This window comes from Ornithorhynchus anatinus, chromosome 10 (genome assembly GCF_004115215.2).
Source record: "Ornithorhynchus anatinus isolate Pmale09 chromosome 10, mOrnAna1.pri.v4, whole genome shotgun sequence".
In the NCBI taxonomy this organism is placed as follows: domain Eukaryota; kingdom Metazoa; phylum Chordata; class Mammalia; order Monotremata; family Ornithorhynchidae; genus Ornithorhynchus; species Ornithorhynchus anatinus.
In genome coordinates this window covers 56,926,259-56,950,812 of record NC_041737.1, presented here as the reverse complement: position 1 = coordinate 56,950,812, position 24,554 = coordinate 56,926,259, and the positions used below count along the sequence as shown (strand labels likewise).

The following is a 24,554-nucleotide window of genomic DNA, read 5'->3' as shown; positions in this document are numbered from 1 at the left end:
GTTTGGGAGTCAGCGGTCATGGGTTCGAATCCCAGCTCTGCCACTTGTCAGCTGTGTGACTGTGGGCAAGTCACTTAACTTCTCTGGGCCTCAGTTCCCTCATCTGTAAAATGGGGATTAACTGTGAGCCTCACGTGGGACAACTTGATTATCCTCTATCTCCCCCAGCGCTTAGAACAGTGTTCTGCACATAGTAAATGCTTAACAAATACCGACATTATTAGACACCCTCCCACCCATCGCTTTCTTCTTCTTAATGGCATTTGTTAAGCATTTATTGTGTGCCAGACACTGTTCTAAGCACTCAAAAATAAATAAAAAATAAATGTTGGTATTTGTTAAGCGCTTACTATGTGCAGAGCACTGTTCTAAGCGCTGGGGTAAACACAGGGGAATCAGGTTGTCCCACATGGGGCTCACAGTCTAAATCCCCATTTTACAGATGAGGGAACTGAGGCACAGAGAAGTTAAGTGACTTGCCCACAGTCACACAGCTGACAAGTGGCAGAGCCGGGATTCGAACTCATGTGCCCTGACTCCAAAGCCCGTGCTCTTTCCACTGCGCCACGCTGCTTCTCTAGTAGGTCCAAGTTAATCAGGTTGGACTCAGTCTTAATCCTCCTTTTACAGATGAGGGAACCGAGGCCCAGAGAAGTAAAGTGAGTTGTCCAAGGTCACGCAGCAGACAAGGGGCAGAGTCTGCACTAGAACCCAGGTCCTTCTGAATCCCAGGTCCGCGCGCTAACCATTAGACGACGCTGCTTCTCTAGCTCCACCTTGCCAAAACGTGGGGGTCCCAGGAAAAACGGGAGCCACCCGTATTTAATTTGCATCCCTCTTTGAAGACAACTACCATGGCTTCCTCCCCCGTCCCGACCCCCACCCTCCTAATCTGAGTTCTCTGCAGATCCCGGTTCCCACTTCCAAGGAGCCTCCGACCTTCCCTTCTCTACCACAGGAGGGTGAGGGAAGGAGAAATAAGGCTGCGGGGAGACCCACGCTTCCAGGACTTTTTTTTTTTTTTACTGTTTTTATTATTATTTTGGTATTTGTTAAGGGCTATGTGCCAGACACTGTACTAACCCCAAAGGTGGGAACAAATCAGGTTGGATAGAGTCGCCATCCCACCTGGGGCTCAGTCTCCATTCCCATTTTACAGATGAGGGAACTGAGGCCCAGAGAAGAGACTTGCCCAAGACCACCCAGCCTTGGTGGAGCAGAATTAGAACCCAGTTCCTTCTGACTCCCAGTCCCAAGCTCTATCCACTCCGCCACGTAGCCTCCAACGGGAGCCTGTCGGGTGATTTTGGTCGGGTCATGATCTTCCTGGGCCTCACTTTCCCCCGCAGTGGAATGGGGATAAGGCTTGTGCTTCTCGCTGTCCTCCCCGTTCCCTTCCACCCAAGGCTCCCGCAGCCCTGAAGGTCATCTAATCCAGTCCCCTGCCTCCTACCCATCAATCAGGAAGATGCCCACCCCCTCTCTGAGGGGTTAGGGGGACACGCTCCACCTCCCGGTTCGGTCGGCGGTCCACAATCGGCCGGTTAAGTCCTCCCTCAGTCCCTCCCGCTGCAGCCCAATCCCGATTGGACTGGCTCTCCGCCTCTCTGCGGGAGCGGAGAACAGGCGTCGGCCTCCTCCGCCTGGGATACCCAAGGTCTGAATTTTAATTCCAGCCCTGCCCCTTGCCTGCTAGGTGATTTGCCCAAGGCCACGCCGCTTCTCTGAGCCCCGTGCTCATTTGTAAAATGGAGATTAAAATACCTGTTCTTCCTTCTTCGAGCGTAAACTCCATGTGGAATGGGCTGTGTCACACCTGATTATCACATCGCCCCCGGCGCTTAAATACCACAATTATTATTCTCTTCCCAGGGCTCGCCGCCTCCACCCACCTCCTTTTGCTAAATCCGCCAAGGTTGCCCGGAACGGGAACGGGGAGGAGGGGCCCGGGGTTGGAGACTCGGTTTCCTGCGCTGGGTTTTCGGACATTACAGGTGGCACAAAAGCCGCCTGTGTCCTTGCCCTTCTCCAACTGGGGGAGGGGAGGGGGGCGGGGGGAAGGCGGAACCAGGAAACCCAGAGGGAGCAGGCACTTAAAAGACAAAAATTTTATTTAGGGGGAAATCTCACCATAAACCAGCTCCCAGTGCTCTAAGACATTGCCAAGGATGGTGTCGGATACAAGTTTTACCAGCTTTGGGGAAGGGCCCGGCCGGATCGGGATGAGAGGCGGAGGGAAGCGGGGCGTCGGGGAGCGGCCCCGAGCTGCGGCGCTCCCTTGGCCCCACGGCCGGACAGCTCCCTGGTCCCCTTTGACCTTCACCCGGTGGCCGGATCAGGTCGTGTGCACGGATGCGTGTACACTTGTGAGGGAGGGGACGGACCCCCCCCCCTCGCTCCCTGCTAGGGCCTTCCGGTCCCCTCCGAAGCGGCCGCCCCGAACCAGTGTCCTCGAGAGCCACACGGGTGGCCTCCGGGCAGGGAGGGGGCCGGCCGGAGCCGGACCCGGACGCCCGTGGCCGGCCGGTGAGGAGGCCGAAATCCACCGGCGCAAGCAACGGGGGAAGGGAGGGGCAGGGACCGTGTCGCGTCGGGGAGGGTGAACCCGGGCGGCGGGCACCGGTGGGGTAGGAAAACCCGCCGACCCACGTGACGTCGCCGCCCCCTGAAAGAACCCGACGCCGTCAGCCTCGCCCTCAGGGTGGTGGCTTTATTCAGATTTACCGTTCACGATTCACGTGGGCCGGGAGCGGCGGGGCCGCTACCGGCCGCGGTCCGGCTCCTGCGGCGTCCCCGAGCCCGCCCCGAGCCCCGGCGGGCCCGCTGAGGAGCCGGCCTCCCCCTCTCGCTGGCCGGCCGGCCGGGCCGGCGGACCCTGTCCGGTGAGTTCGGTACCTTAAGGGCCGCAGCGGCATGCAACAGAATTTCAAAGGTTTCCTTGAGAAAGAAAGTGGAGAAAGGCTGCCAGGAGACGCTGAGTTTTATTTGCCTTGTCTGGGTAGGTGGGAGCCGCCGGTGTCCTGGGGAGGGCGGACCGGGAGACGGTGGGGGGGTCGCCGTCCGTCCGTCCGTTTACCCGGCCGCCCATTTACTCGGCCGCCTCCTCCCCTTCGTCCTCGCCGTCCACGGACAGGGCGGCGTACTTGCTAGCCGAGCTGAATTTCTGCAAGAGACGGGGATGGGTGGGCGGCTGCGGCCGGGCCTCGGCTTTCCCGGTCGGGATGGCCCCTCCCCCTCCGCGTTGCCCAACTCCAGGGGGAAGCCAAGGGGGAGACCGGGACAGGGAATCGGGCCAGGGATTGCCCGGGCCCCCCTCCCGCAGCCCGGGATACTCACAGAGGCAGGGCTTCCCTCAGCTTTCTTGGGCTCAGATGCGGGCCTTGAGTCCTTGCCATCTTTCCTGTAACGATACCAATTACGATACCTGTTAAGCACTTACTATGTGCCAAGCACAGCTCTAAGGGCCGGGGTGGATATAAATTAATCAGGTTGGACACGGTCCGCGTCGCGCAAGGGGCTCACGCGCCCCATCCTCACTTTACGGATGAGGTAACCGAGGCCCAGAAAAGTGAAGAGACCTGTCCAAGATCACCCAGCCGACAAGTGGCGGAGTGGGGATTAGAAGCCAGGTCCTTCTGACTCCCAGGCCCCAGCTCCATCCACTACGCCACGCTTTCGTGTTGCTGGAGACGACGGGCGGGCCCCGTCGACGCCCGCGCCGAGACCAGGGCTTCCCTGGCGGCGTCCGCCTTGGCTTGGGGACCCTGATGGAGGGAGAGGGTTCGCTGGGCCGCCCGGCCCGGATGGGCACCTACCTATCGGGATCTTTCCAATGGTCTTTGTTGGTGCCTTCTCCGGGGCCGCGGCCCCCGCTCTGGCCCTTAGGGGCGTTCTTCTCGTTGGCCCCGTCCACCTTGTTCTCGTCCGCTGGGAGGGAAGGCCAGGAAGTGGTCGGGGGGCCGCCGCCAATGGGGGCAGGCAACTTTAGGTTCACCCTCCCCGGACCCCCAACCCGCCTGCCGGGATCAAGAAGCCCAGGAGACCCGAATGGGCATGGGCGCCCTTGGCTGCCCCGTGGGCACGGCCACTTCCTGCCCACAGGCCGCCCTCGGTTTCCCCTGCCTATATGGGTGGCGGGCTCCGATCCGTGACCCCTTGTTTCAAGTGAGTTGGTCCACACCCTCCCCACCCTAAGGGCAAGGCTGAGGGCAACACCCACTTCCTCCGGGAAGACCCAGCCCCAGCCCACCCCATCCGGACAAAGTCCTCCTCTCCCTCAGCGGGGATCCCGGGGGCGGGCAGGCTGCGGGCACCGGCCACCCCGCCCAACCTCCCACCTACCTTTCCTGGGGGCCGCGGAGGGGGCATCCTCGGCCGGCGGGGACGGGGCAGCTTTACTACCGCTGTGAGAGACGGAGACGGGCCGGTCAGACGAGGCGGCGGTGGTGGCGCCCGAGGCCGGGCCCCTCCCCGCCCCCGGTCCCCGGACTCACCCGGCCGGCGACGGCGGCTCCGAGTCCGAGCTCTGGGAGCGGGCGGCGGGCGGCGGGTTGGAGGAGCGCTTGGCCCAGGCGTTCTCCTTGGGCGGGGGGGCCGGCACCACCTTGAGCGGCGGCTGTTCCGCTCTGGGGGTCTTGGAGGTGGGAGACGGGGAGTCGTCATCCTTGTTGAAAGCCTCGTTGTCCAGGGATTTCTCGCTTTCCCTCCGCCGCGTGGCTGTGGGGGGCGGAGGAGCGGGGCCGTGAGGGACTGGAGAGAGAAGACGTCTGGACTCCCTGCTCCCCGCCGTTCCCCGCCCCATCCCCGACGGCCGGACGGCCCTCTCCGGCCTCCCCGGGCCCCGCACTCACTCCTGCCCGACGGGGCCGTGCTGCCGGTCTGCGAGGATTCGCTTCCTGTCCGTGACCGTTCCTGGTTCTCTTCACTCCGCCAGCTAGGATGTCTGTGGGCGGGAGAGAGCCAGGCTACCACCTAGGTCACCCAGTGCACACCTCCACGATCGTCATCCTTCCTCTCCCAGCGGGCTGGCCTGTCTGGGGATGCCCACTCCAACGCCCCCAGAACACGTGTGTGTTTGCGTGCGGGCGTGTAGGGGTGGGGTGGGGTGGGGTAAGGTACAAGGACTCGAGACCTAGAAAAGGTCCCCAAAAGCCACCGGCCTGCCTAAGCCCCCCACGGGCAGTGGCTTCTCTCTCAAGTCCTTCCTAATAACAATAACTGTGGTATCTGTTAAGTGCTTACTAGGTGCCAGCCACTGTACTAAGTGCTGGGGTGGACACAAGCAAATCGGGTTAGTCTCTGTCCCACGTGGGGCTTCCAATCTCAATCCCTGTTTTCCAGATAAGGGAACTGAGGCCTAGAGAAGCAAAGCGAGTCGCCCAAGATCACAGAGCAGCCAAGTGGTGGAGGTGGGATTAGAACCCAGGTCCTCTGACTCCCAGGGCCATGCTCTGTCCCCCTCATCATGCTTGCGGGATTGCGGACCCTCTTCCAGGGAGGGACGGGACCATTCCGTGCCCCCGGGGCAGACCGAGGGCTCTCAGACGGGCCCCAACCCGGCGACCGGTCTGGCCGTGGGGGCCCCCCTCCCCCCCAGCCCCGGGCTGCCGCTGACCTCTCCCGGGGCCGCCTCTCGAGCTTGGGCTCGTCCAGCTGGCGCTGCAGCTTCTCCTGCTCCTTCTGCAGCCGCTCCTCCACCTCGCGCTCGCGGGCGGCCGTGTCCACCGGCTTGGCGCCCCCGAAGATGGAGGCCGCGCGGCTGGACTGCGAGGTGCTGGCCGAGGGGTCCTCGTCCTTGGGGGCGCTCCGGGGCTTCAGGTTCAGCTTGGGCCGCTGCATGGGGCCTGGGGAGAGGGACCCACCGCCGTCAGGGCCCCCTCCCCGCCCGCCGGCGGTCCCCGCCCCCGCCCCGGTCTCCGCCCCCACCTCGGTCGTCGCGCCGGAAGTCGTCGCGGGAGGAGTAGTCGTCGCGGGGGCCCCAGGAACGGTCGTCCCGCCGATCGTAGCGGTCCTCGTAGCGGTCGCCGCCACCCCGGTAGTCGTCGTCCCGCCGGTACCCGCTGCCGAACGCCCTGCGGCCGCTGCCGATCCGGGAATCGAATCCTGTGGCGGTGGGCAGGAGGGAGAGGTGTGTCTGCTGGGGGGCGGGGGGTCAGAACCGGCGCCGGGCGGGTGACCCCGGGTCCCCTCACGTGTCCGGTGAGGTCGGCGGGGCGGGGCCCCGCGGGGCGGCCGTACCTCGGTCGTAGTCGCGACTGCCCCGGTCGTCGTAGCGGTCCCGGCCCCCGTAGCGGTCCATGTCGCGGCGTGGCCCGTCTCGGTACCGGTCCGAGTCGTAGCGGTCTCGATCGCGATATTCTGCCGGGGAGCCGGACGGAGGGCGGGGCTCAGGGCGCCGTTGCTCCCCGGCCCCTTGACGACAGGCTCCGGACGCCCCCCCCCCCCATTCGCCCGAGCCTCCCCGAGGCCTCACCGACCATCCCGGGTGGGGCCGTGACCCGCGTAATACCCCCTGCCCCAGCCCAACCCTCGATGTGCCCACCCCAAAAGGACCCCCCACGTGCTATGCAAACTTGGGGGGCCCCACGGACACACGCGGGACGCAGGTTCTCTTTCTGCTGAACCCTGGGAGAAATCCCCGCTGTCCAGTTTGCAGAGCTGGTCGGCTTGCCCTATCCTGCTCTGGGTTGCCCAAGCTAATCCGGGCCAGTCTGAAGGTGGAGAGAGGAAGTCAAGGCTCCCCCTGATTTAATATTAATAATAGTAATAATACTACTTAAGTGCTTACTACGTGCCAGGTACTGTTCTAAGCACTGATTTAGATACAAGTTAATCGGCTTGGACCCACTCCCTGTCCCACGTGAGGCTCCCAGTCTTAATCCCCATTTGACAGATGAGCGAACTGAGCTCAAGCGAACTGAGCACTTCAAGAGAAGTGAAGTGACTTGCCCATGGTCGCACAGCAGACACGTGGCGAGCTGGGATTGGAACCCAGATCCTTTTGACTCTCAGGGACGTACTCTCTCCACTAAGCCACGCTGCTCGGGCCGGAGCCCGCCAGGCGCACCCCCCCCCCGGCCAAATCCAGGCCCGCCATTCCGTGGTGCACTCACTGTCCCCGAAGCTATCATCCCGGCGCGGGGGGTAGTCGTCGAAGCTGTCGGTGGCCGGCCGCGCCCTCCAGTCCGTGTCGGTTTTGTCCGAGTCCCGGTTGCGGTCTCTGCCGAAAGAGCGGTCGTCCCTGTCTGGGGAGAAGGAGACCCGGGCTGGGATCCGGGTGGCCCCACCCAAGGCCACCCAATGCCTCTCCCTCCCTTCAAAGCCTTATTCAAGGCTCATCTCCTCCAAGAAGCCTTCCCTGACTAGCACCCCCCCCCAATCCTCCTCCTCCTCCTCCCTTTGGCGTCGCCCTGACTTGCTCCCTTTAATAACGACGGTATCTGTTAAACGCTTACTATGTGCCAAGTGCTCTTCTAAGCACCGAGATACATACAAGGCAATCAGGCTGTCCCACGTGGGGCTCACCGTCTTGCTCCCCATTTTCCAGATGAGGGAACTGAGGCCCAGAGAAGTTAAGTGACTTGCCCCAAGTCACCCAGCTGACAAGTGGCGGAGCCGGGATTAGAACCCACAACTTCCGACTCCCAAGCCCGGGCTCTTTCCACTAAGCCACGCTGCTTCCCTTTATTCATCCCCCTTCCCGGCCCCAAGCGTTTATGCCCGTAGCTATAACTTATTTATTTATATTAACGTCTGTCTCCCCTTCTAGACTGTAAGCTTGTTACGGGCAAGGAATGTGTCCGTTACATTGTTCTCCCACGCGCTTAGTACGGTGCTCTGCCCAGACTAAGCGCTCAATAAATAAGCCCAAATGAATGGAGTCGCCTTACCTTTGTCCTGAGCTTGGTCGGCCACATCCACACGTATCCGCCTGTTCCCTAGGGACTGAGAGCATCGCCCAGTGTCAACGAGCCGCTCTGTCCGCGAGTCTCCGAGACCCCCCACCCCTGACCCGCCCCTTTACAAAGACCCCGGCCCTGAGACAGAGCGGGGTGACCATGACCCCGGCCAGTCCTGCCGCCCTCTCAACGGCAGGACGAGCTGAGGGGAGTGGACTGAAAAGCGGGCCCCCAGAGGCTCGCGCACCGCCCCTCCCTGACCCCCCAGGCCCAGTGCCCCCCGAGACGAGCCCCTCTCCCCCACCCGCACGCACCTCTTCGTTGAGGTTCAGGGCGCTGAGCAGCGAGTCCAGGTCCTCAAACTCGGCGTAACCAAAGCCTTTCAACCGCTCCGGGTTGCTGGGCTCCCGTGGCAGGCGCACCGCACTGATCTGTGGGGACAGGGACACGGAGGGGTCACCCGTCACCGCCCCGGCCGAGGGGGAGGAAGAGGAGGAAGGGAGGGAGGGCCCGGGGCCCCCGGGGCACTCACGTTCAGGCCCCGGAAGAAATCCTTGATGGACTCCTCGGTCACGTCGTACGGCAGGTTGCCCAGGAAGGCGGTGTAGGGCGGCGAGCGGGGCAGGCGGCTCCGGTCGATGTTGGGCTCGCGGGCGGCCCGCGGGGCCGTGGGCAGGATGGACCGGTCGATCGGGGCCACCCGGTACATGTCGTCCTCGTTGCTGTGCCAGGTGGTGGAAACTGCGGGGGGTGGCGGGATAAGGCGCCGTGTTAGAGGTTCCCCTCTTGGATGGGGCTTGTCCCACCAGGGAGGAGGGACGATAACGATAAATAATAATAAGTACCACCACGTGCCAGGCGCTATACTATTGCAGTAGTAATAATTATGGTATTTGTTAAGCACTTATTACATGCCGGGCACTCCAAACACTTTGTACAATGCTCTGCACACAGTATGCGCTCAGTAAGTGCTCTGAAAACTAAACGCCGGGGTGGATACAAGCAAATCCGGTTGGCTGAGGAAGGGGTGAGTAGATGGCCCGGTGCTGGGTGCCGGGAGACCTGGGTTCTACTCCCAGCTCTGCCATGTGAGAAGTGACGTGGCCTAGTGGAAAGAGCCCGAGTCTGGGAGTTGGAGGAGCTGGGTTCTAATCCCGTTCTTCCACTTGCCTGCTGTGTGAGCTTGGGCAAATCACTTCACTTCTTTGTGCCTCAGCTGCTTCCTCTGCAAAATGGGAGTTCAGTACCTCCTCTCCCTCCTACTTGTAACTTCCCCAGTACTCGGCCCACAATAACTGCTTAACAAATGCTTCAGCATCATTAACCTGGGCCTCAGTGCCCTCATCTGTAAAATGGGGGAGATTTTTTCCTTTTAGGTATTTGTTAAGTACTTACTATGTACTCGGCACTGTACTAAGTGCTGGGGTGGATAATAACTATGGTATTTATGTATTTACTACATGCCAGGCACTCTACTACGTTCTGGCGTGGATACACGCAAATCAGGTTGGGCACGGCCCCTACCTCACAAGCTTAATCCCCGTTTTACAGATGAGGGAACTGAGGCCCAGTGAAGTGGCTTGCCCTAGGTCACACAGCAGACAATTGGCAGAGCTGGGATTAGAACCCAGGTCCTCCTCTCAGGCCCGGGCTCCATCTACTAGGCCTTGCTACTTCTGATTCCTGACTCTCCTTTCTGCAGGGGATGGGGGCTTCTCTGGCTAACAGTCCTTTTCCCAGTGTGAGCCCGTTGCTGGGAAGGGATCATTCATTCAGTAGTATTTATTGAGCGCTTACTATATGCAGAGCACTGTACGAAGTGCTTGGAATGTACAAATCGCCTCTATCTGTACATTCCAAGCGCTTAGTACAGTGCCCTGCACTCGGTAAGCGCTCAATAAATGCGACTGAATGAATGAATGCTTGCGCAGGGTAGGATGGGGACAGACATTTCAGGGCTCTGCTAGCTGGGGCTGGTCGTTACTTAGTGTTCAGCGCAGTGCTTTGCCCACAGTAACCCTTCTCTCTGGAACCCTGTCATTGGGCAGGGAGTGTATCTGCTGCCGAATTGTCCATTCCGGGCGCTTAGTACAGTGCTCTGCACCTAGTGAGCGCTCAATAAATACGACTGAATGAATGGGGTGGCCATGCAGTGACATCCCATTGGCCACCAGAGGGTGCTGCGAGAATGGCCACCTCAAGTCAAGTCAACTAGCCCACCGGGGGGGCCAGAGGTCGCGGACCTGGCCCTCTCCAATTGCCCGGAGCTGCCCTGGGGCACCTCCAAACTCCCCCCCGGAACGCACTGCTGCCCACCGGGACTACTGCGAGGCCCTCCCTACTGGCCGACAACTCGGTAGACCCCAGAGAGGCCAGCGTGAAGCAGGGTGGCCCAGTGGACAGCGTGGGCCTGCAAGTCAGGAGGCCTGACTTCTCATCCAGGACCCGCCTGGGCGACTCTGGGCAAGTCCCTCTCCTCCTCCGCCCTCCCCCAAAGCCCATCTCCTCCAAGAGGCCTTCCCTGACTGAGCTCTCCTTTCCTCTTCTCCCACTCCCTTCTGCGTCGCCCTGACTCGCTCCCTTTACTCATAATAACGTTGGGATTTGTTAAGCGCTTACTATGTGCAGAGCACTGTTCTAAGCGCTGGGGTATACAGGGTAATCAGGTTGTCCCACAGGAGGCTCACAGTCTTAATGCCTATTTTAGAGATGAGGTCACTGAGGCACAGAAGTGAAATGACTTGCCCACAGTCACACAGCTGACAAGTGGCAGAGCCGGGAATCGAACCCATGACATCTGACTCCCAAGCCGGGGCTGTTTCCACTGAGCCACACTGCTTCTGTACTCACCCACCCCTCTCCCGGCCCCATGGCATTTATGAACGTATCTGTAACTTATTTCTATTAACGTCCATTTTCCCCTGTAAGCTCTTTGGGGGCAGCAGCTTAGTGGAAAGAGCACGGGCTTGAGGGTCACAGGTCAGGGGTTCAAATCCCCGCTCCGCCATCTGTCAGCTGTGACTCTGGGCAAATCACAACTTCTCTGTGCCTCAGTTCCTTCAACTGTAAAATGGGGATCAAGACCATGAGGTCCTCCCAGGACAACCCCATTACCTTGTAACTACCCCTAGGCTTAGAACAGTGCTTGGCACATAGTAAGTGCTTACCAAAAAGCCATCATCGTCATCGATAATTACTGTACTCTCCAAAGCACTTAGTGCAGTACTCTGCACACAGTAAGCACTCAATAAATATGATCGATTTACCGACCGATTTCACCTCATCTGCAAAACTGGGATTACGACTGTTAAGTCATATGTGGGACGGGGACTGCGTCCAACTCAATTACCTTGCATATACCCCCAAGTGGCACAGTGCCTGCATACAGTAAGCACTTAATACCACAATTATTATTCTCCGGGCCTCAGTTCCCTCATCTGTAAAATGAGGATTAAGGCTGTGAGCCCCATGTGGGAAGTGGATGGTGTCCAATCTATCACATTTACTCCGGTGCTTAGTACAGTCCCTGTCACAGAGGAAGTGCTTAAGCAGCGTGGCTTATCGCAAAGAGCACGGGCTTGGGAATCAGAGGTTGTGGGTTCTAATCCCCGCTCCGCCACTTGTCAGCTGTGTGTCTTTGGGCAAGTCGGTTAACTTGTCTGGGCTTCAGTGACCTCATTTGTCACTGAATGGGGATTCAGACTGTGAGCCCCGTGTGGGACAACCTGATTACCTTGTATCTACCCCAGTGCTCGGAAGAGTGCTTGGCAAATAGTACTTAACAAATACCAGAAAAGATGGGGTGTAGGCCTTCTGGATGAGGCTTGGGCTTTCTCAGCCTCCCTCTCCTGACTCTTCTCTGCTGGGACTGTGCCCTTTGATCAATTTTCAGAATTCCTTTTCCACCCGGCTTCGCGGTCGCCCCGCTGCTCTCCCCACCATCTGCCTCCCTCTCCTGCCACAACCCTGGAAAACCGCGCCCAGAAGCAGCATGTCCTCGTGGATAGAGCCTGGGCGTCAGAAAGACCTGGGTACTAACCCCCAACTCCACCACCTGTCTGCTTCACTCGGGCAAGTCACTTCACTTCCCTGGGCCTCAGTTCCCCCACCTGTCCAATGGGAATTAAGACTGTGAGCCCCAGGTGAGACATGGACCAACCTTCTTGCCTACCCTGGCGTTTAGAACAGTGTCTGGCCCACAGTGAGTGCTTAACAAATACCATAAAAAAACCAAAACCTCACAATGGCAGAAGGGAACAGGGTTTTGCGGGATTGAGGGGATCCAGCGAGGACCCGGGTGGGCAACTGTGTGCTGATGGCCACCCCCCGAACCCAAACTGCTCCTAGAGCCCCTCCCACATTACCCAACCCATCGGGTAGACACCCCCCACCCTTTATTCACCCCCGCGTCAGGCCCACATTATTATATTAATATCTGTCTCCCCACTAGACTGTACGCTCCTTGTGGGCAGGGAATGCATCTGTTTATTGTTATTCTGTCCTCTCCCAAGCGCTTAATACAGTGCTCTGCACACAGTAAGCCCTCAATACGATCAGCCGACTCCCGGCACTCTGTCCACCTCTCCCTACTGCGCCCTCCTGTCCGGAAGCTATTTCGTCGACGGTCTTCCCCCTCCGGAGGGGAAGCTCCCCGAGGGCAGGGATCACGCCTACTAACTCGACTGTCCTGTCCCAAGAGCCCGGTGCAGTGCTCAGCAGGTGTTTGGACTCTACTACTGACCGGACGCCTCCCGGCTTCGGGCCACACGGGTGGTTCGGGGAGCCAAGCTCAGGGCTGGTGAACCTCGGGTGGACGGATGGTCGGACGGGGGTGGGGCGGTTCCGACCCCGCGGCAATCAATCAACCAACCGATCAGTGGCATTTATTGAGCGCTTACTGTGTGCGGAGCACTGGACTTGGGAGGGTCCAATAACAGAGTTTGTAGACACGTCCCCTGCCCGCGAGGAGCTTACAATCTAGAAGGGGAGACAGATGTTAATATCACTTGTAGACACGTACATCAGTGCTGGGGGAAATACCGAATCCGAGCAGTGTGGCCTAGCGGACAGAGCACAGGCCTGGGAGTCGGAAGGTTCTGCCGCTTGTTTGCTGGGTGACCTTGGGCAGGTCACCTCACTTCTCTGGGCCTCGGTTCACTCATCTGGAAAATGGGGATTAAGACTACGAGCCCCATGTGGGGGGCAGGGACTGAGTCCAGCCCGGTTAGTTTGTATCTAACCCAGCTCCTAGCGCGGTGCCCAGCACACAGTAGGTGCCTAAGAAATACCACTGTGAGGGGGAGGGAGCGGGAGAAGGGAAACCGTGGGCTTAGTCGGAGAAGGCCTCTTGTCGATGTCCCACTTTAGACCGTAAACTTGCTGTGGGAAGGGTATGTGTCTCCTTATTGTTGTCTGTACTCCCCCAAGCGCTTAGCACAGCGTTCCGCAGGCGGTAAGCGCTCAATAAATGTGACCGAATGAAAGGTGGGGGGAGTGGTGGCCTGTCAGATAGGAAGGGGGAGGGCAAGGGAAAGTGGTTGGGACTGCGGTAGGCAGGATGGTGGTGGTGAGAAAGTTGGAGCTGGAGGAGCGAAGCGTGCAGGTTAAATGGGAAGAGGCAGAGGAACAGCATGGCGTAGTGGACAGAGCACAGGCCCGCGAGTCAGAAGGTCATGCTGTGTGATCTTGGGCAAGTCACTTCACACCTCTGTGCCTCAGTTCCCTCATCTGCAAAATGGGGATTAAGACCGTGAGCCCCCTGTGGGACAAGGACTGTGTCCATTCTGATTAGCTGGTATCTACCCCAGTGCTTGTGCGGTGGCTGGCACATAGCAAGCGTTTAAATACCATAAAAAAAAACCCCAACGACAAGTGGTTTTCCGGGTGAGCTTCTGTTGACCCCCTTCCAGCCTCTGAAACTCTCCACCCCGGCCGAGGGGGCCCTCCGGCTTCCCGGGACCCCGAGGAGTGTCGGTTTCCCTGCCAATCCTCCCCGAGGGTGCCAATCCACAGTGTTTGTGACAGTACGTCTGGAGCAGCCCAAGGCAGCCAAGGGTGAGGGGTGGGGGGGGGTGGGGGAGCCATTACCATCTCCTTCCAGGTCATCCGTCTCATCGGCCCAGCTGACGGGCTTGGGGACGAAGGTGGTCCCGCCACCACCGCTGCCCCCATCTTCGGCGAGGAAGTCCGTCAAGGTGAGGGTCTTCCCCTTCTTGTTCTTCTTCTTAGCTGGCAAAACGGGACACAAAGAGACGCTCAGCAGGCCTCTTCCTCCCGGAGCCCGGACAACACCGGGACCGCTGACCCGCTGGGAGGATCCCGGGGGCCCCCACCACAGGGAGGGAAATCAAGGCCGCCCGCCGCAGCCCAGTCCCCGGTTCCCATTAACCACCCCGGACCTTAGGACTGCACTTGGCACGTAGTAAGCGCTTAAAAAATACATTATTATTTCTGGAGGCAGGAGACCGGGCAGGGGAGGAGGAAGTGCAGCAGACCGGCGGGTGGGCGAGCCCGGCTGGGGTGGAAGCCCCTTCTGGCCAAGGGGTTCCTGTAGCCCTCACGCCCAGCCCCCATAACGCAGACCACAGGCCCCTACAATGCATGCGATCCCCAGCTCATTCATTCAATAGGATTTATTGAGCGCTTACTATGTGCAGAGCACCGTACTAAGCGCTTGGAACGGACAATACGGCAACAATGGCAATACGGCAACGGTGGCTCCTTCCTCCACCGGACACCGAGGAGGAGCAACGAGGTGGAGGAGACAGGGAGATGCTCTGCCCCCCCTCCCGCCGCCACCACGGAGCCAGCTGAGGCCGCCGGGCCCGGGTTCTAGGTCCGACCCTCTGCGGGACCTCGGACAAGGCGCTTCGCCTCTCTGGGTGGCCCCACCCATCCCGCTCCACGACCACGGTCTCTGGGAGGAGGAAACCTAGCCCTCGGGCAAAGGAAAGTGGGGAAGCCGTGCCCCTCCCACACCTACTAGAGGAGGCCAAAACACAGCACCCTTGGGCCCATCTCGTGGGCCGCCAGGAGAGTTGGGAGAGGCTGCGGGCAGGGAGGAAGCGGGCTCAGAAATGCCCGTTAACAGAACATTAGTCACTCCTCGATCAGCCCCGAATCACCGGGCCGTTAATGGCACAACCAGCCTGGAACCGCAGCGGGTTAAAGGGAAGGCCATCCGCCCGTGGGATGGGGGTGACTCTCCTCTACCTACCCTTCCGGTAGCCCGGGGTCACCACTCCGCCTCCCTGGGGACCGGCACCGTGTCCTTCCCCTCCTACTTTGCACCACCCCGACAGGAGAGACCAGCACTTGCAGCGGGAGATCTCCTAACCTCAGGGAGGGCTAGCCGCTGTGGAAGCCGCGGCCGTGGCTGGGGGTATCCCGTGGACTCTGAATCACGAGGAGCCTGAAATTCTGCCCCTCCAGCCTCTGCTTCCCACTGACTTATTCTGCAAATCTCTCCCTGCCCCTGATGCCGTTTTGCGCTTTCGTTTCTTTGCTCCCAACATGTCTGTCTCCAGGCTTCTCCCCTAACTATAATCACAGATCGTGAGCCCCTCTTTCCCAGCACTCAGCCCAGTCCTCCTCACCCATCAAGCGCTGAATTTTGCTACTTCTCCTATCCCGCGATTCCCCGGTCCCGACGACACCGTGACCTGACCCAGGACCCCGGGCAGCCAGCGTGCCAAATCGGCCGCCCGAGGGACCAGGCCCCTGAGTTGCCAAGCTGCGTCCTGCCCGCGGACGGTTGGCCGCTTGCTGCCTGGCATCCGTCTCCCGTTCGCACAGACCTCCCTCCCTGACCTCTGGCCGGGTCGGAAGGGCACTCTGCTCCCGGTGGTACGGGTCGAAGTCCGATGGGACGAGATTAAATCTGGAGGGAGGACTGTGTCCGGTGGGATTGGGGAGGACTCCTCCCCTTCCCCCAATCAGCTACTCCACTCATTCAATAGTATTTATTGATCGCTTACTATGCGCAGAGCACTGTACTAAGCGCTTGGAATGTACAATGGAAGCCAGGGGAAGGGTACAGCTCCACCATGTTGGTTGTCTTGAGGGGGGCGGACCCTGACTCGTGGCCCTGGGACCACTGGTCCCCCACTGGGTCCCGCAGGACACCCGACATGCAAAACGGCCAGCTCTCGGACAGGGCCGGGCTTGCGGCTGCCTCTGGGGAGTCCTCCGGCCTCTGAGGGTTAGAAGCACGAACGGAGGGGGGTGGGGGGGAGGTGTAGCCCCCTGGACACCGGCCACCCCGGGAATCAGATCGATCCATTCCAAAGGGCGGCCCTGGGTAGCGACCTGTAGGAGAAACTGGCCAGGAAAGTGATCTCGGACCCCGCTCGGGATCCCCCCACGCCAATCCTTTCCTGCTGGGAGCTCCAGCAAGGCAGAGGTCCCCTGGGGCTCTCACGCTCACTGAGACCCCCTCCCTGGGGTCGGGGAGGCCACCGCCCCCCTTTCGGGGAAGCAATGTGGCTAAGCACGGGCCCGGACCTCAGAAGGATCTGGGTTCTAATCCTGGCTCCGCCACATGCCTGCTGCGTAAAGTCGCTTCACGTCTCTGGACCTCAATTCGCTCATCTGTAAAATGGGGATTAAGAGCGTAAACCCCACGTGGGACAGGGACTATGTCCCATCTGATTAATTTGGATCTACTCCAGCACTTAGAACAGTGCTTGGCACATAGTAAGTGCTTAACAAGTGTCACGATGATTATTATGACTTAACATTATCTCTGCATAAAGTTGGATGGCGAGAAACTGGTGGGGAGCAGGGAAGGAGACCTGGCTGCTCAAGGGAAGTCACCCGAGACAGCCCCGAAGGCTCAGCTGTGCAGGTTTCGAGGTGGAAGTGGTCCTGGTGTATCTGGTCTGTCGTGAGGGGGGAGGAATGGGAGGAGGAGGAACCCAATGCAAATCAGGGGATCAGCTGTAGCTCTCTCGGGGCAGATGGATCACAGGGCCAGAGCTCAGGGAGGGGGACGCTAGCTCCAACAGCAACTTGCCCTTCCTGCGGGAATCCACCGGGCCTCATCCTTGGGAGAAGCAGGTCCCGGTTCCAACCAGGACTGCTACGCTCTGCACCACCACTAAGGACTGAAGCCTATCTGGGAAGCTGCAGGGAGAAGTTGGAAGTCCAAGAAAATGCCAGGAGATGGGACGCCGGCGTTTGCCCGACACCCACCCTGTCTCCAGGGTATCATTGGGGTGGGGGTCCCCGGGCCCTACCGTGAAGTTGGCTCCCGTGAGAGAAGACCCGGGCTGGGAGTTGCTCAGATGGCAGAGCTTGGGGTGGGGCAGCACTGGATCATATTGGAAAACTCCCTCTCCATCGCCTTTATCATTGGGGCTCCTCTTGGGGGGAGCAAGGAGCCAGCAAGGGCACGTTGCCCTGTTTCCTACCTGGCCTCCCTGCTCTGTTTGGAAGACCCAGACCCCCTTTTCAGAGCACGCTTAGGCCTCTGGCCTGGCCCAACGGCACCCGCAGAGAGGGCCGATCCGAGCTGCACGCCCCTTGCATGATCCGGGACGGCGGCTCCCAGCTGCGGCCTGGTCCGGCCTGCTCGGGGTCTGGCTGGGGATCCTGGGGCGCTTGGGAAGACCGGGAGATTAGACTACTAAACTCATTACGAGCTAAGAAAGTGTCTATCTCTGCTGTATCGTCCTCTCCCGAGCGCTTAGTCCAGCGCTCTGCACAAAGTAAGCGCTCACCACGTTGAGAGGCAGCGTGGCTTAACGGCCAGACCCCGGGCTTGGGAGTCAGAGGTCGTGGGTTCTAATCCCGGCTCCGCCACTTGTCTGCTGGGGCACCTGGGGCCAGTCACTTCACTTCTCTGTGCCTCAGTTCCCTCATCTGTAAAAACGGGGATGAAAAAGATGCGAGCCCCCCGTGGGACAACCTGATCACTCTCTATCTACCCCTGCGCTCTCAGGAGTGCTCAGCACATAGTAAGCGCTTAACACGCACCATTATTATTATAAACGCCCCCGACCGAAGGCTTGGGTCGAATGGGCAGTGCCTGTGCGCCCGGTGGAGGCAGGGATTGTCTTTGTAGCTGCATTGCACTTTCCAAGCGCTTAGCACAGTGCGCAGCACATAGTAAGCGCTCAATAAATGCGATGGAATCGATTGGATGGACGGATGGGGGGGGGGAGGGGAAGGATGCAGCTCCCGCCCCTCCCCCTGCGGCGCCCGCGTGTCAGCCCCGCACGTGGACGCTCCTCTCCCAGGGCGCGCGCCCGTGCGCGCGCCCCTTCCGCGCATGCGCGGTGGCGCCGGGCAGCAGCGCGCGCGCCCCCTCCCCTTTTCTCGCGCGCTCGCCCTGCGCGGAGCACTGCCCTAAGCGCTGGGAGGGGGAGGACGCTGTTTCAACGACCTCCCCGTCTCGAGGGCGCTCGGGGCCGGGGGTGGTGAGTTCGAGTCTCACCCGGGGCAGTTTTTTTTTTTTCTTCCCCCCACAAGCGCTCAGTCCAGCGCTTCGCGCAGAGTAAGCGCTGGATAAATGCGCCCCGATGAATGGGGGGGGGGGTGGTGGAGGGGAGGAATGATCTCAAGCTCCTTCTGGGTCAGCAAAGGCGCCTGGTTGTTGCACTGGGTGTCCCGGCAAGCGCTCAGGACAGTGTCCAGCACAGCATAGGCGCTCAGTAAATACCGCTGAGTGATTGATGGGGGGGGGCTGGCTGGGTCGCCCCCCCCCCACCGCGCACGCGCACCCCCAGGCGCACGTTCCCCCCCCCGCCCCCCCCCAGGCGCACGCGCGCCTACGCACCACCCCGCGTCAGCGGCCTCGCGGGTCCTCAGCGCGCACGCGCGGCGCCTCGCGCTTCCCCCCCCACCCCGCGCGCGGCAACCGCTCCCCCCCGCGCGCGCGCGCGGGCGCGCGCCGCCGCCTCGCGCCGACGGAACCCGGCGTCGCCCGCGCGCCCCCGGCCAAGCGCCGCAGTCCCGTCCCCTCGCCCTCTGTCAGCCGGACTCCCCGCGGGGGCGCGGGGACGGGGGCAGCGTCGCCCCGCCGGGGAGCCGAGGCCGCCCCTCGCCTCCCGGGGATGGCGGGGGAGAGCCGGAGAGGGGGTCCGGGGGACCCGGCCGTCGCCGCGCTCGGCCGCTCACTCACCTGAAGCCGCCATGTTGGGAGAGGGAGAGAGAACGCAAAGGACCCGGATGGGGCGGTCACGTGATTATAGCGGGCGCGACGGGGAGAGGAGACGCAGCGCGGGGAGGGGCGGGGCTTCCCGGGCGTGATGACGTCGCACGTCGGGGGCGGGGCCTCGCCGAGACCGGAAGGGGCGGGGCCAAGAGGCGGGAGGGCGTCATGCTGTGCTTCTCCACAGACAATGGCGGCGGGGGCCAACTCATTCACTCAGTAGTATTTATTGGGCGCTTACTAAGTGCAGACCATTCGTTCACTCATTCAATAGTACTTATTGGGCGCTTACTATGTGCAGAGCATTCATTCATTCAACGGTATTTATTGGGCGCTATGTGCAGAGCATTCATTCAATAGCATTTATTGGGCGCTGACTATGTGCAGAGCATTCATTCATTCATTCAATAGTATTTATTGGGCGCTATGTGCAGAGCATTCATTCAATAGCATTTATTGGGCGCTGACTATGTGCAGAGCATTCATTCATTCATTCAATAGTATTTATTGGGCGCTATGTGCAGAGCATTCATTCATTCAATAGTATTTATTGAGCGCTGACTATGTGCAGAGCATTCATTCATTCAATAGTATTTATTGGGCGCTTACTATGTGCAGAGCATTCATTCATTCAATAGTATTTATTGGGCGCTTACTATGTGCAGAGCATTCATTCATTGATTCAATAGCATTTATTGGGCGCTGACTATGTGCAGAGCATTCATTCATTTAATAGTATTTATTGGGTGCTGACTATATGCAGAGCATTCATTCAATAGTATTTATCGGGTGCTGACTATGTGCAGAGCATTCTTTCACTCATTCAATACTATTTATTGGGTGCTTACTATGTGCAGAGCATTCATTCAATAATATTTTTTGAGCGCTTATCATGTGCAGAGCACTGTACTAAGCACTTGGAATGGACAATTCAGCAACAGATAGAGACAATCCCTGCCCATTGACGGGTTTACAGTCTAATCGGGGCAGACAGACGGACAAAAAACAAGATAACTTAATCATGATGAATAGAATCAAGGAGATGGACGTCTCGTTAACAAAATTAATAGGGTAAAAAAATATTTGCTAATGAGAACAGTGCTGAGGAGAGGGGGAGGAGCAGAGGGAAAGGGGCGAAGCATCAATAACATCAAAATAGATAAATAGAATTACAGAGATATACACAGGTCGTGGGACCTGCTGGAAAGAGCCTGGGAATCAGAGGATCTGGATTCTAATCCCGGCTCTGCCTCTGACCTGCCGCTTAACTTCTTTGTGCCTCTTCATTAAAATGAGGATTAATGATTATTATTATCCTATTTGTTAAGTGCTTACTATGTACCAGGCGCTGGACTAAGTGCTGGGGTGGATACAAGCAAATCAGGTTGGACACAGTCCCTGTCCCATGTGGGGCTCACCATCTCAATCCCCATTTTCCAGATGAGGGAACTGAGGCCCAGAGAAGTGAAGTGGCTTGCCTAAGGTCACCCAACAGACAAGTGGCGGAGTCTGGATTCGAACCCTGGTCCTTCTGACTCCCAGGCCCGGGCTCTAGCCACTAGGCTCCATTAATTGATTAATCCACTTTGGGTTTTGTTTGCCTCAACTGTCGTCCTTTGGAGGTTGGGGGGAATCTCTGCAGCTCAGGGTCCCCCATTGGCAGGTGGGGGGACCAGGTCCTCTCGGAAAGCAGCATGGCTCAGTGGAAAGAGCCCGGACTTAGGAGTCAGAGGTCATGGGTTCGAATCCTGGCTCCTCCCCCTGTCAGCTGTGTGAGAAGTCGCTTCTCTTCCCCGTGCCTCAGTTCTCCCATCTGTCAAATGGGGATGAAGACTGTGAGCCCCATGTGGGACAACCTAATTACCCCTGTATCTACCCCAGCGCTTAGAACAGTGCTCAGCACATAGGAAGCGCTTAACAAATACCAACATTATCATTATTATTATTAAATCCGTAGGCTTTTCCCCTGAGTCCCTCTAGTCTGTAAGCTCACTGCGGGCAGGGAATGTGTCTGTTTATTGTATCGTCTTCTCCCAAGCGCTTGGTACAGTGCTCTGCACACAGTAAGCGCTCAATAAATACGATTGAATGAATGAGTTCTGCCCAGCTCCCTCGTCTCCGGAGGAAGGAGCTGGGTTTGTTAGTCCAAGGAGGGGCTAGGGAGGATTTTGGCTTTCCACACCCCTGAACAGGCTGGTGGGTTGGGGAAGATGGCAGGGAGACCCGAGATTGTATCCACGCTCCTTCAGGAGCCAGGGGAGAACAGAAGAGAAGCCGTCTGGCTTAGCAGATAATAATGTTGGTATTTGTTAAGCGCTTACTATGTGGAGAGCACTGTTCTAAGCACTGGGGAAGATACAGGGTAATCAGGTCGTCCCGCGTGAGGCTCACGGTTAATCCCCATTTTACAGATGAGATAACTGAGGCACGGACAAGTTAAGTGACTTGCCCACAGTCACACAGCTGACAAGTGGCAGAGCCGGGAGTCGAACTCATGACCTGTGACTCCGAAGCCCAGGCTCTTTCCAGAGCCCGGGGTCTGCGAGTCAAAAGGACCTGGGTTCTAATTGTGACTCCTCTATTTGTTGGCCATTGTGCGACCTTGAACAAGTCAATTAATAATGTTGGTATTTGTTAAGTGCTTACTATGTGCAGAGCACTGTTCTAAGCGCTGGGGTAGATACAGGGTCATCAGATTGTCCCACGTGAGGCTCACAGTTAATCCCCATTTTACAGATGAGGTAAGTGAGGCCCAGAGAAGTTAAGTGACTTGCCCACAGTCACACAGCTGACAAGTGGCAGAGCCGGAAATTGAACCCATGACCTCTGACTCCGAAGCCCAGGCTCTTTCCACTGAGCCACGCTGCTTCTCTGGACCTCAGTTCTCTCATCTGTAAAATGGGGGTTAAGACTGTGAACCCCATGTGGAGCTTATGTGTCTACTTATTGTTTTCTTGTACTCTCCCAAGCGATTAATACAGTACTCTCAGAGAAGCAGCGTGGCTCCGTGGAAAGAGCACGGGCTTGGGAGTCAGAGGTCATGGGTTTGAATTCCGGCTCCGCCACTCGTCAGCTGTGTGACCTGTGGACAAGTCACTTCACTTCTCTGGGCCTCAGTGACCTCATCTGTAAAATGGGGATGAAGACGGTGAGCCCCAAGTGGGACAATCTGATGACCTTGTAACTTCCCCGTTTCGACTGTGAGCCCGTCGTTGGGCAGGGAAAGTCTCTATCTGTTGCCGAATTGTCCATTCGAAGCGCTTAGTACAGGGCTCTGCACATAGTAACCGCTCGATAAATACGATTGAATGAATACCCCAGTGTTTAGAACAGTGTTTGGCACAGAGTAAGTGCTTAACAAATACTATTCTTCTTTTCTGGGGCTCAGTTAGCTCATCTGTAAAATGGGGATTATAATTATGGTATTTAAGCGCTCACTATGTGCCAGGCACTGCTCTAAGCGCTGATTAGGGCGGAGAGCCCCATGTGGGACAGGGACCGTGACCCTAATAACCTCGCAATAATAATAATAATAACTGTGGTATTTGTTAAGCGCTTTCTGGGTGCCAAGCGCCGCCCAGGTCCCTGTAGCCCCTGGGGCTCACACTCTTGCCCCCCATTTTCCATCTTCCCCGGGGCTTGGAGCAGTTCCTGGCAGTTTTTCCTAACGATCATTAAAAACTAAATCAGTGAAAGGTCCTTCCCAGCGGGGCCGGGGGTTGTCCGTCGGTCGGGGGTCGTGAGGGATGAGGTCGGGGCCCCTGACGCTCTTCTCAGAGGCTAAAATGGAGGCCGCCGCCGCCGGCGACGGGGACTGCGGGATGGAGGCGGGGGGGGGGCGCCGGGACCTGCCCGGAACAGCCACCAGGGGGCGCCAAAACCGCAGGCAAGTGCACTCGGGCGGGGCCGGGGCTCGGCCTCCACAAGGGGGCGCGCGCGCTCTCTCTCTCTCCCTCTTTTTCTCTTTTTCTCCCTCTCTTTTTCTTTCTTTCTCTCCTTTCTCTCTCTCTTTTCTTTTTCTTTCTCTCCTTCCTTTTTCCTTCTCTTTCTCTCTCTCTTCCTCTTTTTTCTCTTTCTTTCCCCCCTTTTTCTTTCTCCCTCTTTCTCTCCTTTCTCTCTCTTTCTTTCCCTCTCTTTCTCTCTCTTCCTCTCTTTTCTCTTTCCTTTCTTTCTCTTTCTCTCCTTTCTCTTTCTTTCCCTCCCTCTCTCTCTTCCTCTCTTTCTCTTTCTTTCCCTCTCTCTTTCTTTCTCTTTCTTTTCCTATCTCTTTCTCTCCTTTCTCTCTCTCTTTTCCTTTTCTTTCTCTCTCTTTCTTTCTCTCCTTCCTTTTTCCTTCTCTTTCTCTCTCTTCCTCTCTTTTCTCTCTTATCTTTCTTTCCCCCTTTTTCTTTTTCTTTCTCTCCTTTCTCTCTCTTTCTTTCCCTCTCTTTTTTCTTCCTCTCTTTTCTCTTTCCTTTCTTTCTCTTTCTTTCCCCCCTCTTCCTCTCTTTCTCTCTCTTTTTCTCTTTCTCTTTCTTTCCCTCTCTCTTTCTTTCTCTCCTTTCTCTCTCTCTCTCCTCTCCTTTCTCTTTTTCTCTCTCTTTCTCTCTCTTTCCCTCTCCCTTTCTTTCCTTCTCTTTCTTTCTCTCTCTTTCTCTTTCTCCCTGTCTCCACCCTCTCTTTTTCTCTCTCTCCCCCCTCTTTCTTTCTCTTTCCCCCTCTCTTTCTCTATTTCTTCTCTCTCTTTCCTTCTCTCTCTTTTTATCTCCCCTCCTCTTTCTTTCTCTTTTTCTCTTTCATTCAATCGTATTTATTGAGCGTTTACTCTGTGCAGAGTAGTTGCAATAATAATAATGATGGTATTTGTTAAGCGCAAACTATGTGCCAAACACTGTTCTAAGCGCTGGGGTAGATACAGTAATAATGATGGTATTCATTAAGCGTTTACTATGTGCCAACTGTTCTAAACTCTGAGCACTGTTCTAAGCACTGGGGTAGATACAAGGTGATCGAGTTGTCCCACGTGGGGCTCACAGTCTTCATCCCCATTTTCCAGATGAGGTCACTGAGGCCCAGAGAAGTGAAGTGACTTGCCCAAAGTCACACAGCCGACAAGTGGCGGAGTCAGGATTAGAACCCACACCTCTGACTCCCAAGCCCATGCTCTTTCCACTAAACCACGCTGCTTCTAGGGCTTAGAGTAGTGCTTGGCACATAGAAAGCGCTTAAGTTGTACTAAGCGCTTGGGAGAGTACAGTACAATAACAGACACGTTTCCTGTCCATAGCGAGCTTACAGTCTAGACGGGGGGGGGGGAGGGGGAGACTGACATCAATACAGATAAATAAAATTACAGATATAGATACGGATATAGAGAAGCAGCGTGGCTCAGTGGAAAGAGCACAGGCTTGAGAGTCAGAGGTCATGGGTTCGAATCCCGGATCTGCCACTTGCCAGCTGTGTGACTGTGGGCTAGTCACTTTACTTCTCTGTGCCTCAGTGACCTCATCTGGAAAATGGGGATG

At 57.9% G+C, this 24,554-nt stretch overlaps 1 protein-coding gene across 3 annotated transcripts; it reads right to left on the bottom strand.

The window, feature by feature from the left end:
* Positions 1 to 2,690: 2,690 nt before the first annotated feature.
* Positions 2,691 to 19,123, bottom strand: EIF4B (eukaryotic translation initiation factor 4B). 3 transcript variants are annotated; one of them, XM_029073849.1, is made up of 15 exons: positions 19,021 to 19,123; positions 13,986 to 14,126; positions 8,431 to 8,639; positions 8,213 to 8,329; positions 7,890 to 7,944; positions 7,113 to 7,244; positions 6,238 to 6,357; positions 5,926 to 6,102; positions 5,615 to 5,843; positions 4,851 to 4,942; positions 4,494 to 4,749; positions 4,342 to 4,403; positions 3,816 to 3,927; positions 3,337 to 3,400; positions 2,691 to 3,163 (listed from the first exon to the last, which is right to left on the bottom strand). In XM_029073849.1, exons 1-15 carry the CDS (start codon positions 19,031 to 19,033, stop codon positions 3,089 to 3,091), a joined length of 1,854 nt encoding a protein of 617 aa, XP_028929682.1. In that variant the 5' UTR covers positions 19,034 to 19,123; the 3' UTR covers positions 2,691 to 3,088. The 3 variants fall into 3 exon arrangements, with proteins under 3 accessions (XP_028929682.1, XP_028929683.1, XP_028929684.1); XM_029073850.1 differs by having other exon boundaries at positions 4,494 to 4,716; positions 19,021 to 19,122; XM_029073851.1 differs by lacking the exon at positions 5,926 to 6,102.
* Positions 19,124 to 24,554: the final 5,431 nt, after the last annotated feature.